Source organism: Alnus glutinosa, chromosome 10 (genome assembly GCF_958979055.1).
Source record: "Alnus glutinosa chromosome 10, dhAlnGlut1.1, whole genome shotgun sequence".
NCBI lineage: Eukaryota > Viridiplantae > Streptophyta > Magnoliopsida > Fagales > Betulaceae > Alnus > Alnus glutinosa.
Genome location: NC_084895.1, coordinates 25,165,546 through 25,183,171, shown reverse-complemented (window position 1 = coordinate 25,183,171; position 17,626 = coordinate 25,165,546). Strand labels below are relative to the sequence as shown.

The following is a 17,626-nucleotide window of genomic DNA, read 5'->3' as shown; positions in this document are numbered from 1 at the left end:
CGGAAAGAGAAGGGCTTGAAGTTGAAATTGGTTTTTACATGGTACTCGTGTCCGAGAGTCCGAGGTACGCGCGCGTCAGTTAACAGCATCTACAACGGCCATTCTGCACGAGACGATAAAATGAAGGTAAATTGAATATTTGGTAAATGTTTAATCACACAAAACCGAAAACTCCCTTTGAGTGATCCGCAAGCTCATCATCACAGCTCACTCTCCTGGTTCTGGGTATGCCCCCTCTCTCAGTTTAGCATGTTTTGCGTTAGAAGGCTGACATATTCTCTGTGATTGTGCAGGCACAGGGTGACGACTGTATAGTCTGTATGCAATAGGCCAATGGCCTCTTTGGTTGGGCAGCTGGTTTTTTCCTTGGATAATAATGGCTACAAGGCCTGGGAGGACCCATCTTTCATCAAGTGGAGGAAAAGGGACCCTCATGTCACTTTGCATTGCCATGATTCTGTTGAAGGTTTACTACTTTCAATTCCAATGTTTGTATTTGCATCAAATATTGTTGCAATTTTTTTTTTAAAAAAAAAATTATTCTAGCTGTATTTTGAAGTTTTAACGAATGGGTTTTCAAGTTAAATTGATTTTTTTTACTGTAGATGGTGGAATTGATGAAGTCCAAACTGTAAGAGAAGATTTTTAGAAATGAAAAACAAGGGAGAATGAACTGGTATTTTTCTTCATGAAAACTGAATTAAGAAGCGATGTGGTTAAACTGATTAAGTGTGGGATGTAGGAGGGGTTTGGGGTGCATGAGGGAGGAGCATGTGATTATGTGAAGTAACTGTGGTCTTTATACAATATGGGTCCTGATGGAAGTCTCTGAATGGCCTGTAAATATTAGGTCTCACACTGATTAAGTGGGGTATGGTGGAGTGGTTTTGGGTGCATTAGGGAGCATGACATAATCTGATTTTGTCTATTTGTCTTACACCAGGTGTAATTGGATTTCTCTTCACGTAATAAGCACCTTGATTTCGTCAGTTCTTATTTGTTGTTTTAGTGTGTTACTTTTCATCTCTTACATGTAGGGGAATCTGATGTTTTGTTGTATGAATAGGATCACTTAAATTCTGGTATGAACGCAGCAAAGTGGATTATGTTGTTGCTAATTCTGCTGTTTGGAATGATGATGCTGTTAATGGAGCTCTTGATAGTGCTGCTTTTTGGGTCAAGGGCTTGCCATTCGTCAAGTCTTTGTCTGGCTACTGGAAGTTTTTCTTGGCTCCCAGTCCTAATCGTGTCCCTGTGAATTTTCATGACAATGCATATCTGGATTCTGAGTGGGAAACTTTGCCAGGTACTTGTATATGTGTAGATGGAAATATACACGTACATTTATACATGGATATGTACATACCCATGCACACAAATACATACACTAACAGAGTCTTGTATGCATGTGTACATGTATATATAATATGTACATATTTCTTTCACCATTTCCTCTTTGACTCTTTTTTTTTTTTTTTTGAAGTTTGATTCCAATCATATAATATTCCTTTTCCCTGCACTGCTTGTGAACTTGTGGTTATGTGTTCTTACCTTGCATGGTCTTTTGAATTTCAATGTGGCACTCCTAGTTAATCTATGGCACCTATGTATATTTTCGTAGGCATGTTTGGAAAAGGATTCACCGTCTTCACAAGCTTATACCTGCACTGCTTGTCGGCTTATAGTTACAACCCTTTCAGTTTTCACGTTGCCATTAGTGGGTTCTGCTGGATGATATTGGGGATTGTGTCATTAAATATGAGAAACCTCTTTGGTTTTTCTAGTATAATTTTGAAGCTATGGTTGATGGAAAATTCGCAGGCACTGAAAGTTCAAGTATCCTGAATCTGATTTTTTGTTCCATTTTGGAGCTTAGAGTTAGGTTGTTGCCAAATAAATAGTTTAGGAATTGTTCTCAATGCGATATTGGAGGTCAAAAATTACCTTTTTCAAATTCATTGGCTATATATTTGAAATAGTTGAATGGAGATGCATTTATTGTGTTAAAATAATTTTAAAGAAATGTCTTTGTCGAAGGCCAATTTAGTTATTAACTTGTTTTCTGTTAGTAGATTTCACTTTCGTCATTTTCTCTATTAACAAATTCACCGTCTTAATTGTGATTCACCTCTTAAGTGAAATAGCCCGAGTTTCTTTTTTGGTTCCTAAATAGTTTGGTTAAACTCAATTCAACTCCAATAGGCCTTAGACCTAACTAATCAGGATGGCCACGTGTATCCTTTTTCATTATCTAAAGGATTCCTGTTCATAAAATGTCTCAGAATTTTATGTTGATGGTCAATCTACTGCTCTCACCCATGTTTAACTGGGCTTGGGATGGGCCATCTAGAATCAAGGCACTAAGCAATAAGCATGAAATAGCGAGAGATAAAGTTATACATGCATTGGGTATTCTCAAGTTACTCTTAGCTAATTGGTATAGGCAACATTTGAGTTGAGATGTTCTTTCTAGAACATCTGGTATTAAATTGTGCTAATAACATCCACAAATGTTAAGTTAGGGGCACCTTACGCTTTTAATAAGACCAGTTTATTACTTATAAAAAATAAAAAAATAAAAAAAAAGAAAAAAAAGAAAAAAAATTCACAAATATTAAGTGTAGCATCTAGGGTTGTGATTTTTTTTTAAGTTCCTTCTAAAATGATTTCAATATCAAATACTCTTACTCCTTTTTTCTTTCTTAGAAATAAAAGGCTGAAGAACTTTTGGGATGTTGATTATTTCATGATGTTCATGTTTGTAATAGAATTTTGAGTTTTTCAAACACTATAATGGAAAACTTATCAAATTCTTCTATTTAATCACTTGATTTTTAATCATTTTTAACATCATGTCATATCTAATGCTTAAGAGTGCTCCTCGACTGAACATGTCTCATAATTTTGTTTTCTCTAAATGGAACAGTTCCTTCAAATTGGCAGATGCATGGATTCGATCAGCCTATTTATACAAATATAGTATATCCTTTTCCACTGGATCCTCCATCTGTTCCTGTGGACAATCCCACTGGTTGCTACAGAACGTACTTCAATGTCCCTAAAGAATGGAAGGGTATGATCTATATGAAGATGAATACAATTTTTAGCTCATTACTGTGTTTACCTATGCTTCTTGATCCTTTTATCTATTTTCTTTTGTTCTTTGTTTCTGTTTATTGATCAATATACATTGAATAGGAGTTTGGCTGTTGTATTTCATGTAAACTCTGATATTCTACTTAATATTTGACAGGTCGTAGGATTTTGTTGCACTTTGAAGCTGTCGATTCTGCCTTTTGTGCATGGGTAAATGGGGTTGCTGTAGGATATAGGTAATTAACGTACTTCTAATGAAGTTTTTGTAAATGCAACTAATTTTCCTATATGTTGGTGCTTCTATTTGGATACCCTATACAATTCCCTACCATTTTGTGTAGCTTTCTCAGTGAACTTAGTCTGCTTCAGTGACATTTATATGTTTTTTTTTCATGGAAAATATAACCTCAATCAGGCAAAATGTGGTGAACTCAGCTAGTGTACTACACAGTGGTGAATGAGTTGTGGAGAAGAGATGAAAGAAAGGGGAGAGTGATTATTTCCATCAACTCATACTTCCAAGATGTAAAATGGCAGATGAACTGCCCTTATAATTTAGAGTAGACATAACACAGCATGAGATAGGTACACTGGAATAGGAGACGAATGTATAAACTCTGTACAACATTCTGCAACTGGAGCATAGACAATTGTTTTATACCTTATGGATAATTGTTGCAGTGTCACTCTTTAAAAAGTTATCATCTGTAAATATCTGTTATTAGCCTCCTAGAAAATCTTTGTATCTTTAATATACAAAGTGAAATAATAATTACTCCACACATTTAAGTTAATCAAATATAGCGATTGTATCAGTATTTGCTGCTCTATATTTCATCATACTGCAACAATGTGTGTCTTGTGTCCAGTAGTATGGAATTTAAAGTTTTTATATGAATCCTTTATCTGCTAACAAATTGTGTAATATTGTGCTAGGTCAGTCAGGATAGTAGACTACCTGCGGAGTTTGAAATCACTGATTATTGTTATCCTTGCGATTCGGACTCTAAGAATGTTCTAGCTGTTCAAGTATTTAGATGGAGTGATGGCTCTTATCTTGAAGATCAGGATCATTGGTGGCTATCTGGTATTCATCGTAATGTGCTTCTTCTAGCCAAGCCACAGGTTTCTGTTCTGTTCAATCTTGTTTCCCTGTTCTGTTGTTCTATTGCAGTTAAAATAATAACGGGCAGTAGTTGGAGTTCTTTGTGTGTAGGCAGGGGACTAACATGATGAATTTTGTGGTTAGTACACCATACCAAGGGCATTTTACCTCTTTTTATGACAGTTCATATACGTCAAATGAAGTCAAACTCGTAGATATTATGCAAGTTATTTTTCTTCTGCTCATTCCCTTTTACATGAAAGGGAACTAAACATTACCGAATGATGCAACAAATTGTTGAGATGCCAGTTATTTTTTTAGATTGTGATGCAAATATGATTGAGCAGTAAAGAGAAATTAAGAGGGTTAATCAGAGAGCTTGATCAAACTAATTACATAGCAAGAAGGTTGCAAAGCAGATTTAAGTAGAAAACATGCATACTTAACTATAGATTAGAGGTGCTACTTATTATATAATTTCTCTTTCCTCATATCACTGAATCAAGGAAAACTAAACACAAAATACACTTGAATGCTTAAGCTTCTTGGTTATCTCAGATGAGTTGTCCACTTTCTCTTCCAGCATTTTGCCATTTCCTTCCAATTAGCAAGGAACCACAACAAAACAGAGTTTTTCAAATGTTTTCTCTTGTCTAAAAGCCGCAGATCTTCCACTAGCAGAAAGGTCTGCTGAAGAGGTTGGAGAAGTCTAAGACATCTCAAATATTAGAGTGTACATAGGATTAGATTCTGAAAGTGTCTGGTCTCTTAAAATGCACCTTGTTTATATCTAAAAGTAACGATCAGTGAAATATAGCCTTGTTCACTTGGAAGTTTGGATGGTATTTTTGAAAGTCTCTTTCCCTTGTATGACCACATGCATTATGCATTATCATTTTTCTATGTCTATTTTGGCCAATTTACCAAACATACAAGAGTTGCTCAGAAGTTAACTGTAAACAGTATTGGTATGCAGGTTTTCATTGCTGACTATTTTTTCAAATCAAACCTGGCAGAAAATTTTTCTTATGCAGATATACAGGTAAGCATTTAAGTTTTAAAATTTGGAAGTGATGTATGAGCCTGATTTTGACAAGTTGTTCTATTTTGAGTAGAGGATATTAGGTTTATCAACTTATACTGATCTCCACTCTTCTGTTGTTCCTTTGTAAATATATGCTTGATAGTGTATCTGCCGCCTCAGTTTAGCAGCTGATATGCACTAGCTAGCGTATGTCAGAAACATCCAGTTGCGTATGATAAAACTTGGTCTTCTTCTATATATGCTGAAATCTTTAATGTTAGAAATAAGAGATTACTGTTTTAAAAGTTTGTCACTTGTCAGTAGGTTTCACGCTCTAGGTGCTGAAGATTCCGTGTCATACTTCTAGGCAGTACTTTGGCTTTCTAAGGTGCAAACTCCCCTGGCATCGCTTCTGTCTGCATGATGTTTGTGCAGGTCCTCTCCCTAAAAGACATTATTTCTCATGCATGCACAATATGTTCAAACTGATAGAAGTTTGGTTTCAGTGGGTGAACAGGAGTTTCAAACTGATGTCTATTGGTTCAAGTTGCCAACACACCATAGTTTTTTTTTTTTTGATTAGAGAAATATCATTAAAAAAGCGCAAAGCGCAATCAAGTACACAGGAAGTATGCAAGAAAGGCATCTAAGAGGAAATAGAAAACAATACAAGGAAATCATTAAAACTAAACGCTAAAGGTGCGAGGTACGCAACCGACCAAGAGTACAAAGAATGAAAGAAAAAGGAAATGAGGGTTTTAAAGAGTACACACCATAGTTGCACACTATAAAACCTTCTTCTCCAACTTTCAGTTTTCTACTGCTATTGTTATCTAGAAATTCACCATCATATTGCAATTTGGCTTCATGTCAGAGTTAGCTGTCTTATTTTACACTATTCTGGAAATCACACTATGGACACAACTGGTCCTTCAGATCACCTCTTTAGGGCTGTTTCTTGCATGATTATGCGGTTTGATCGAACTCAATTCAGGCCAGTTGGATGATTTAGGTGAAGACTTTCCTCCACCAGTTTTTGGTGAGAATACTACCCTCAAAAGCGGCATGTACAGTCTTCCTAGAGCCACCTACCTGCTCAACAATGTAGTATCATGCTCTGACGTATCACATTATAGTCATCGGTTATTAGGTTTGTTAGGTACTGGCCATTGCAACATTCTGCATTGAATAGCACAAATGGTACATGAGGCTGTATGCTGGCTATCTTGACCTCTGTTTCTTCCTTCTCTTTTGTTTCAGTCCTCATTGGTAAATGTTGCATGCACAGAGCAATTTTTGTCTAGAATTCTTTGCTTATGTTATCAGAATTTATGTATGATGAATAGTTGGAATATGTTTAGATTATGATTTCCTCTGTACATCCAGTTATGGCAGACATTTTAAATTTCTATTTCCTTGCACTTATCATCCAGGTTGAAGTAAAAATAGACAACTCTCATGAAACATCAAAAGACACTGTTCTTGCGAACTACACTATAGAAGCTGCATTATATGACACTGGCAGCTGGTACAACTGTGATGGAAATGCTGATCTGCTTTCATCTAATGTGGCTAATATAAAGCTCAATCCATCTACCACAAGTCTAGGATTTCATGGCTATGTGCTTGTTGGGAGAATTGAAATGCCAAGGCTTTGGTCTGCGGAGCAAGTGAGGGAGCTGAGCTCATTTAGATTTCTTTCTCATTTTATACTTAAGTTGGGTGCCCTTATGTTGATAGATAGTGGCTTGTTAATAATAATTCTGAACTGCAACTGGGTCAATGATATTTCATGGAAAATGCATTGCCATATGTCTGTCTGATATGTGCTGGATTTAGATCTAACTGGGACAATAATAACATGATATGTAGTTATATACTTTTTCTTTTGTGTCTTTTTTCTTTCTTTCCCTTTTTTTTTTCCTTTTTTTTTTTTTTTTTTTAATTCCTTTTTGTTACTTTGGTTTTTAGTTTTCGGGTCTATAGTACACATGACCATTATATTTCCTATATAGTTATCATGTTGTTAATTGAAATGTGGGGTAGAAAGATGATTCATTGAAATAAGAGATATGTGGGGGAAAATGAACTTTGAAGGAGAGAATTTTTGGTAGGGAACTATGGGGGTCTGCTATGGGGGGAATGAGAAGGGTGTTCTGGATTTTTTTGGCTCTAATTGATGAAGGGCAGCACCAAGAGGTCTCTGTCCCTGCTTCTAAACTTAAAGGGTTTAGAGAGATTGAGAATTTAGAATGTTCAATCAACTTCAATGCTAGGAGAGTTGGTTCTAGCTAGGTGAAAGGCAAGAGGGCTCGCACGGTTGTAATGTAGCCTAGGTCTCTTTGCGGGCGTTGGGTTTCCGTAGTGGGGTTTTTGGGAGTTCCTCTGTCTTCGGGTTTTTTAGGGTGTTTTCCTTTGTTTTTGTTTTCTTTCTGTTTTTGTGTCCTTTTTGTATGCTCCATGTATGCTTAGAGGCGCCTAACGCTTTTTAATGCTATTTCTTTATTACTTATCAAAAAAAAATAACAAATTGGTAGGGAACTTTTCTGAACGAAGGTTAACTAGAAGATCTAATCTTGCTGCAGATTGCACTTTGCCTAACTAGATTTTGATGATAGATCTTCCCTAAGATCACATTTAAAAGTGCTAATACATTGAATAGAAAGGATATCAGGAGGTGTATGGTCATATCATGTACCATAGTTATTAAATTGGTGCAGAAATTAAGGCTGTTAAAGGCCTGGGTCACTGGCTCACCAGTCAAACCACTGGAATAAGCAATAAAAATATTTATATTATGTAGAACACATTTAAATTTGGAAAATAGAAGTAAAAAAATAATTAGAATATTCAAGAAAATATGCACAAGAAGATAATTGCAATAACATCTATAGAAATATTGTTAAGTTTTTAGGAACTCTCCAGTATAAGAAACATTAGAATCTCTTTATTTTTTATAATGAATTCCTTTTTTTCTTTGTGTGTCAGTTAGCAGTTAATAACTCAAAATGGCATATTATATAAAAAAACAGTGACCTGTGGCCTAGTTGTCAATTTGTCCTTACACCTGTAGAATTTTAGGTTTAAATCCCCCTGTTGCTGGCAAAGTGCATTAAGTTGTAGCCATTTTATCCGCTATAATGTAAATTAAGAAGAATATAGGTTGGCTTGTGGGGTAATAGTTGATTTGTTCTCTTACATCCATCATTTCTCTGGTTCAAGCAACAGTGGAAGCCAATTGTAACTTTTGTGTTTGCTGACTTGACCAGTTCACCACCTGGGTAATGCTAGGTTTAGCAAAACCCAGTTGGGTACCTGGGTTTTGACTGAGCTGATTGAAAGTCTGGTTAGCTGAGTGCCATCTGACCATTTTGCCTCATGGGATGGGCCAGTGTTAATATCTACTTAATTTGCTGTAAAACTTCAGTTAATATTTGATAAGATTCTCTTTCATTTTCCCCACAATAGGTTGACTATCAGAAAAAATAGAGAAGACGCAAGATTTCAATTAGGAAAAAAATTAATTCCATTTTTCCCAATTTCCATCTCAAATGGAAAATTAGTATAATTGATTTGCGAATTTGGAGAGTGGGCCTTCGATCAGGAAGACAACTTTTACTTTCTTAGCCCAAGGCAACTTTATTACTAATGATTGGTAAAAGATATTATTATGTGAACATGTATAATGGTGAAGGACATTACCTTGTGGAATCTCAAAAAGAAACCCTGGAGTGAACCATCATTTACATACCTTGATCATTGCCAACTAAGAACTTATAACAATGGTTCGGCCTCTTTTGATTACATTTCCTTGAAAATGGACCTTTTACAATTTACCAATATTTATTTTATTCGACTCTGGGCTTTAGTTGCTTCTCATTTCACATCGGTTATGCATTTGTTTCTTTGAAGTGGAATAGTTTGATTCTCATTACCTATGACAGGAAGAGCAAAGTGTGAAGTTGTTGAAGTATTGAAATTTATCATGACTCATTAGAAAGCTCAAGCATTGTACTTTGAGGGATTGCGGGCTTATTTGGCAAGGGGAGAAAATTCTCCCTCCCCCTCTTCACTTTTTTCAAAAACAATCAACTTTAAAACATTCTAACTTTATATCACATCAATAATTTTTTTATTACTATTTAAATAAAAAAATTCACTACAGTACAAATTTTTTTCACTTTTCCATACAAATTCTTTTTACTTTACATCACTTCTTACTACTATCTCCAACTCACACTCCCTTACCAAACAAGGCCTGGATTTTTTTTATTTGGTTTTCCATTTTATGTTAATTGCTAATGAGACTTTTTGTTTCAGCCGAGTTTGTTTGAAGCTTTGCATTTTGTTGTTTGCTTACCACTTTTTGACCTAATTCAACATTTATCTATGAATTTTACATTTGGATATCTAATGTATTTGTTTGCATTTATTGGCAGCCAAATCTGTACACACTAGTTGTTATCCTGAAAGATGCATCTGGCCATGTAGTTGACTGTGAATCGTGCCTAGTAGGCATAAGACAAGTATCTAGAGCCCATAAACAGCTACTCGTTAATGGGCGTCCAGTCATAATAAGAGGTGTGAACAGGCATGAACATCATCCACGGGTGGGGAAGACAAACATAGAGTCCTGCATGGTTAAGGTGACCCATTCGTATGTTCTACTAGTTATCATCTCTGCTTGCCTAGTTGATTTCTCAGATTATGATGATGGTACTGGTTTAGGTATGCGTAAGACATTCATTACTATCCCTCTTGCAGGATTTGGTTCTAATGAAGCAAAACAATATCAATGCTGTGAGAAACAGCCATTATCCTCAACATCCCCGTTGGTATGAGTTGTGTAATTTGTTTGGCATGTACATGATAGATGAAGCTAATATTGAGACACATGGTTTTGATCTATCTCGGCATCTGAAGCATCCTACTTCCGAACCAACTTGGGCTGCTGCCATGATGGATCGTGTAATAGGCATGGTGGAGAGAGACAAAAATCATGCATGCATTATTTCTTGGTCCTTAGGAAATGAAGCCGGATATGGTCCTAATCATTCTGCTTTAGCCGGTATCAGATTCTGCTTTATATAGTGCTTTTTTGGGTGTGTTGTTTTGGGGTTGGAAGCAGCTTCTGCAAAATATTTCTGCCTTGTCACATTTTAATCAGACATATTGAGTTGTTTTCAATCATCCTCTAGATATATTATGTTTCATAACTTTTTTAATTAATTTAAATATGTAGCTTGGCCAATGATGTGGTTCCTGAAATAATATCATTTGTTCTTATGGCAAACTCGTAACAGAACCATGTTTTTTATTTAGAGAAGCTTTTCATTGAATACACATGCTTAAGCATTATAGTGGAAATTTTAGCACATCTAACATAGAAGAGACATTCAATCTATGGAAAATAACATTTAGAAATCAGTTCATCAGCTACCGGAAGTTGTTTTTCCTTGAACTGATGGCCAGAAATTATTAAAAATTCCGGAATTAATTGGTGAAAATTTTGGGAAGAGTTGACAAATAAACTTAATAAGGGAAAAGCAATTCTTCAGTGGAGAGAAGCGTGCACTCTAATTTTTGAACAATCAATCAATGTTAGAATTTTTACATCACTTTTTCCTCTCTTTGAAATTTACATCCAAGTTTGTTGATCATATTTGGGAATTATAGGATCAGTTTATAATAAACCTGTACTAGATGCGCTTCTTGAGATGTCATTCTTGATTTTGGATTTTGTTTCATAGTTTTGACAACTTGCTTCCAGAGAGGGCCCTTTCCTTTCCATTCACTTTTGGTGTGTAAAATTTAATTTAGGTTGGGTGCGGGGGAGGGATTTCTCACGGCTATTGCACTATGAAGGAGGTGGATCTAGAACCCCATCTACAGATATTGTATGCCCCATGTATATGCGTGTCTGGGACATAGTGAAGATTGCAAAAGATCCAACAGAAACACGTCCTTTGATATTGTGCGAGTAAGTTACTTTAGTTGTTGCATGTTACTTTTACTAATATTTTATAATAATGCCATGTGCCTTTGTTCTAGCGGTAATGCCTCGATGTACTTGAGGATACTTATGATGCACTAATGGCAGGTATTCACATGCAATGGGAAACAGCAATGGGAGTCTACACGAATATTGGGAAGCAATAGATAGCACATTTGGTCTCCAAGGAGGCTTTATCTGGGATTGGGTTGATCAGGTCAAGAATCCTTCAAGTCCTTTCTGATATATTGAATGACTCGTAAATTATTTTACTTATAATAGAAATAAGTATATTGAGTGATCAACATCATGTCAAAAGTCGAGTTTCAGGAGGTCCCATATTTCCTGAAAAACTTTCTCCAGTTAAATTGTTTGTGACATACAATTGGAACGTTGTATATTAACTGTAGAAGGCATGTATTAGGATAATATGCGACTCGGGATGATCCTTTTTTATGATTAACAGCTTCAGTCTAAAACTTGGGACCAGGCAATTACACAATGAATGAGTAATTCAAATGTCTGTGCTCATGTTACTTATATGGTTATAAAATCATTTTTAAGCCATCTATCCATGCAAAATGGGCACTGCTCAACAAATCTGAGATTTACGGTTCGGGTGACAAAGTAAGAGTAAGATGGCAAAAAAACCGCTATGCAGAAACAAAAAGGAGACAACAACCTACGTGGGTTGATCCCAAACTTCAACCCCCCCCCCCCCCCCTCCAATAAAAAAAAAGGGAAAAAGGAAAAGCTCAAACTCTAATTCTGGTGCAAAAAGATGAACTCTCCCTGCACTAGGTTCTTGTGGATACAAAAGAAGTTAAATATCCACTAAACATAATGATAAAACAAAGATAACCATATGATCAGGCTGGGGGAAGTTGGTTGGTGTTTTAACCATATGGGTTACTCTCACTGGAGCCCCCTTTTTTTTCTTTTTTTCTTTTATTATTATGAATAAATAACTAGATAAAGTTAGCATCACTCCATGCATCTTGTAGGCCATATTAAACTATCCAAGAGAACCAGAGTTTGGGATTCTTCACACCTACCTACCACTGATTTGTTTAATAAGTTTCTTATAATGAAGTCCAAGCACAGTAGAGCTGTTGTGATTGTTTTTGTTAAATCACCAGTAATCCCTAAAGTTTAAGTTCATAAGAAGGTGTGAATCTAACCATGTATTTAATTTTTTAATGATTTCCGTTACGTGTGGGATCAAATAGAGTTAGGGTTTGAATTCGTTGCTTCTACTCTGATATCATATTAAATCATGAGGTATCCTAAAAGTTTAAGTGGGTAGGAAATTGTGAATTTAATTAGTTAGTTAATATTCTAATTGTAACACCCCGGTCCCATATTGGGATAAGATGCATAGTTCACATAGAGTTAGTAGTTTATAAAGATACTCATGAGTGCTAAGTCCCACATTGCCTAATTACTAGGTGAAACTGGGCTTTATAATAGATTCTAAGGAAGCTTCAAATTGACTAGTCCTTTTGAGGTGATAGCGCAGATGTGGCTAGCGCTTTTCCTTGGGTTGTTACACTAATAGTTTTTACATATTTCTTTTGAAATAAGTAGATGTCCAAGACCTGTACCACTAATTATTTCCTAAATCTGCTCTATAGTTGTTTTCCCCTGTGCCTTTTTCTTTCTCACCCCCCTCCCCTCTCCCTCTTCCGGGGTTACTCATAAGAAGGAAATATATTAGATGGATAAAAATTTGCACTTTACATACAGGGGCTATTGAAGGATAGTGCAGATGGTATAAAGCACTGGGCATATGGAGGTGACTTTGGGGATATTCCTAATGATTTGAATTTCTGTTTGAATGGGATTATGTGGCCAGATCGAACTCCTCATCCTGCAGTACATGGTAAATCGATGTTTTGTGTCATATTAAACTAAACAACGTGCTCAGAGTTTTTCAAAACAATACTTGTGTGTCACTTATCAGTTTGTATGATGGCTCATGGCTGTAATTATTATTTTCAGAAGTCAAGTATCTCTATCAACCGATCAAGGTTTCATTAGAGAAAGGAACACTTAAGGTGCTTACATACTTCACTCACCTTCAACTTATCTTTTAGTGGAACCTTTTCTTTATGTTTGGTTGGAATTTTATGTTGCAGGTAACGAACGCCCAATTTTTTGAAACAACACAAGGATTGGAATTCAGTTGGGCTGCTAATGGGGACGGATGTGAACTTGGAACTGGAGTTTTATCTCTTCCCCTGATAGAACCACAGAGTAGTTTTGATATTGGATGGAAGTCGGGTCCATGGTATTCTCTATGGGATTCATCATTTGCAGAAGAATTTTTTGTAACAATATCTGTTAAGCTATTGCAGTCCACACATTGGGTTGAAGCTGGCCATATCATTTCATCTACACAAGTACAGTTGCCTACCAAAAGAGAGATCGTTCCTCATGTACTTGCTCCTCCTTCGTCCATACATTGATTCAATGAATGGAGTTAATTATTTATGATATCACTAACAGTTTTACTTACGATATCACTAACTGTTGACAAACGACTGTGGTTCCAGGTCATCAAAACTACGGATGCTACCTTCCTTGGTGAAATTCTTGGGGATACAATCATAGTGAGCAGACAAAACTTTTGGGAGATAAAACTGAATGCTCAGACAGGAATAATTGAAAGCTGGAAGGTAGTGCATTAGAGTATTAGTATAATTTAAACAGATGCCTATTATAATTTTTGGTGTAATTTGAAAGATCGAGGTTTTCTCTTAACTATATTTCCTTGTTAAATGAAGGAAATGAGCATTAAGAATGTTTTGACTTGCTCCTCATCTAGTTAATCCTTGAGTTTCTGGAGAACCTCTGACACATGATTGTTTTTCATTTTACTGTCTTCTAAAAACAACTTTCTTGAATGAAAGTCATTTTTTCCTCTTGCATTAAACCAAGAATTTCCTTAAAATAGTGTTTGTTTTTGCAAGTGATAGTGTGTTGATGAGACTAGAGTGGGAATGAACTCTAAGTTGCAAATTTGAGAGATATCTTAGAATATAAGGGTTTGGGGGCAAAATAGGACTAAACCCGAGTATAATAAGATCAAGTTTTGGCAAAAGTAGAAATAGAGATGGAGTGATTGTAAAATCGATACTTAGGATATACAAAAGAGCAATCACTTTTGGTATCTTGAGTTGATATTTCTTATGGATGGGCAGATTGAGGAGGATGTGGCTCATAGAATAAGAGCAAGTGAATGAAGTGGAGAAGTGCATCGGAAGTGTTGTTTGACTATAGAGTACCTCTTGAGTTAGGCCCCTACTAGTTAGGTGGTTTTTCTTGTATACTTTTTGTGTACTTAGGGGCGCCTTACGCTTTTAATGATATCTCGATTACTTATATAGAAAGAAAAAAAGAATACCTCTTGAGTTGGAGGAAAAATTCCATAGTACTATTATAAGAGGACCAGTTATGCTTTATGACATAGAATGTTGGGTTTTTCACAACCAACATACTTGTAAAGGATTTTTTTTGTTTATTCAAATCTTTCTTTTCTTAATTCTTTTAAATGAAAAAAGAAAAAGCATATTCTCAAAAATGTTTTCCATTTTGAATTTCAAGTATTCAGAACTTCAAAACAATGCTTATGGAAGATGAAACAAACCACACCTAATTGAGATGATTTATTTTAGTTCTAAGAAACATGATTTGGACTTCCTTTGGTTTAACTTTAGAGGGAGAGAATGTTAAGAATATTGCAATTTCGTTTGGATGGCTATAATGGACCTTTCTTTTCAAAATTTTATATTTTGAAGAGGGATGTGTGCTTTCCTCTACTTGTCCCTTTATTTTTGGTAATTGTCTCAGTTGACATCCTGTTCATACAATATGCTATATATCTAAACTTCTTTAGAGGAAGTGATATGATGTAGACTCAAATCCTGGTTGCACATCATGGCATATGAACTCATGACAAATGACAACTGTAGTTCTAAAGGTATGATGGTTAACCGCAGGTTGAAGGAGTTACTGTGATGAATAAAGGCATTCTCCCATGCTTCTGGAGGGCACCTACTGATAATGACAAAGGGGGAGATGCAAATAGTTATTTATCTAAGTGGAAAGCTGCTAATATTGATAGTCTTCTCTATATTACTGAAAACTGTTCTATACAGAATATGACAGACAGCCTTGTGAAAATTGCAGTGGGTTTTATTGCTGTCCCGAGGGGTGAGAAGGGTTCTCTCGCTCAGTTGGAAAAATCAAATGCTTTATTCAAAATTGATATGATTTACACAATATATGGCTCTGGGGATGTCATTGTGGAATGCAATGTCAAACCAAATTCTTCAAATCTTCCTCCTTTGCCTCGTGTGGGACTTGAGTTTCACTTGGTGAAGTCAATGGACAAGATAAAGTGGTATGGAAAAGGGCCATTTGAATGTTATCCGGATAGAAAAGCAGCTGCACATGTTGGGGTCTATGAGCAGAAAGTGGATGACATGCATGTTCCTTATATTGTTCCTGGGGAATGTTCGGGTAGGGCTGATGTTAGATGGGTGACATTTCAAAGCAAAGATGGATTTGGGATTTATGCTTCAATCTATGGTAGCTCTCTTCCTATGCAAATGAGTGCAAGTTACTACACCACAGCAGAGCTTGACCGGGCCACACGCAACGAAGAGCTTATTAAAGGAGATGACATTGAGGTATTTTCTTCTTTTTTTATTTTCTGATAAATAAACTCCATACACTACTGGTAAGAAGTTTTTGAATTGCTATCATAGATACAGTGGCCCTGTTACGATTTCTTGTCTAGGGTGTGTCTTATGCCTAACAGATTTTTAAGTCCATAACTTGTAGACTATATTTGTATGCAGTGATGCGAAACACCAGCATTCTCCAAATTACATATAATCTGATACGTATTATATGTGTGCTGAAAGTTTTAGTATACTGATACGCATTTAATCTGTTGTCCTTGCTTATTAAATATGCTTTCAATAATAATAAAAAATAAATTGTAAAGCATTAATCATTTTTTCAAGCTCTACCAATGTAAAATGGTAGATCTTTTAGGTGGCCACTTAAAGGAAATAGAAAAGAAGGGGAAGCCACAGTTGCTTACCATGAACTTTTCTTGTTCTTCAGACAATAATGGTATGGATTGCAATACCTAACCATTTTATGAGGGTGCTATTGGACCACCATTCTGAAATGTCAGATTCAACTGCATTTTCTTATGAATACTTGAAAATTAAAGTTTCTTTTTCACATTTTTTCTCCTGAAAGTTTTTCCAATATCTCTTTAATATTGGCATTTATGTGTAGCCAAATGCCAATCCATTTTGACACTAATACTTTGGCGAAGACAACTACATGTTGGCCCTTAAAAAAATTAATTAGTTTATGAGTGGAATGCTGTGAAATTTTTTGAATATAAGCAAAGCTATCTAAGCACATAAATGCATATATTTCTTTGTATGTGTATATAAATGACGTCCTCATTGTTTTACTCAAATTTATGTTGCACAATCAAGTGCAATCGAATTCTAATGCAACAAAAAATATATATATATTTATCAATTAAAAAAAAAAGGAGTAATTTACTAGTAGTTATTAGTTGCAGTTGTTATCAGATTCTAGGTTTCCCATTAGAAATATTTGCATCGGTATTAGCAATTTCCTTGTTTACATGCCTACAGAAAAGAACAGAAAAATGTGTTCTCAGGCTCTCACTTTCAATTGCTTGCTTTCTTTCTTTCTCCCCTGCATTGTCCTTGTTTTTGTCATCCATCACAGGGTGTCACCATCCTATATGTTTTTATGGTGTTACAGGTCCATCTTGACCACAAGCACATGGGATTGGGTGGAGATGATAGCTGGTCCCCTACTGTCCATGATCAGTATCTGATTCCTGCTGTACCCTACTCATTCTCCATCAGGTTGTGTCCAATAACTCAAGCCACCTCTGGTCATGACATCTACAAATCCCAACTCCAAAACTAGTTACATTTCTAGTTGCATGACTTGATCAAACGTCGACTATGTCTATTACCGTGAACTGAACTGTTTCCTTGAGATCATATATTGCCTTAGAAGTTGGTGAATAAATCTCCAATCCACACCAGAATTGGGACTTCCACCTTCAGGCTATAAAGCTTGCTCTATGCAAGTTGGGTTGCTCCACTGCCATGGGACTTGATCCTTCAGATATTTGCTTGCCTTTCGGCATGATGCTTGTATGCAAACTACTTGCCACCTTTGTTAAATAAGATCTCTTGGGGAAACTAACATCAGTTATAAATTATATTGTCAATTACTTTCGAGTAGAGTACATGATTTAGAGGATGCCAAGGAAGCCTTTAAGTTCGATTATCTCTTGGCCTCTCAAACTGCTAAAATTTAACCATATTTTAAGTTC

The 17,626-nt window shown here is 35.8% G+C and overlaps 1 protein-coding gene across 1 annotated transcript; it reads left to right on the top strand.

The window, feature by feature from the left end:
- The first annotated feature begins 117 nt into the window (after positions 1-117).
- LOC133879562 (uncharacterized) lies at positions 118-17,524 on the top strand. Its single transcript, XM_062318175.1, has 18 exons — positions 118-225; positions 294-466; positions 1,067-1,306; positions 2,927-3,073; positions 3,254-3,332; positions 4,038-4,221; positions 5,178-5,243; positions 6,659-6,895; positions 9,665-9,871; positions 9,990-10,293; positions 11,046-11,205; positions 11,326-11,434; positions 12,964-13,099; positions 13,219-13,274; positions 13,356-13,655; positions 13,773-13,895; positions 15,219-15,911; positions 17,041-17,524. Exons 2-18 carry the CDS (start codon positions 334-336, stop codon positions 17,209-17,211), a joined length of 3,345 nt encoding a protein of 1,114 aa, XP_062174159.1. The 5' UTR covers positions 118-225; positions 294-333; the 3' UTR covers positions 17,212-17,524.
- The last annotated feature ends 102 nt before the right edge of the window (positions 17,525-17,626 follow it).

What these genes read in the sequence shown, in the direction of transcription:
- LOC133879562 (XM_062318175.1), top strand. Translation starts at nt 334, where the DNA reads ATGGCCTCTTTGGTTGGGCAGCTGGTTTTTTCCTTGGATAATAATGGC. An exon ending in TTGCCATGATTCTGTTGAAG is followed by an intron (nt 467 to 1,066) that starts GTTTACTACTTT and finishes TTGTATGAATAG; the next exon opens with GATCACTTAAATTCTGGTAT. An exon ending in GGGGTTGCTGTAGGATATAG is followed by an intron (nt 3,333 to 4,037) that starts GTAATTAACGTA and finishes GTGCTAGGTCAG; the next exon opens with TCAGGATAGTAGACTACCTG.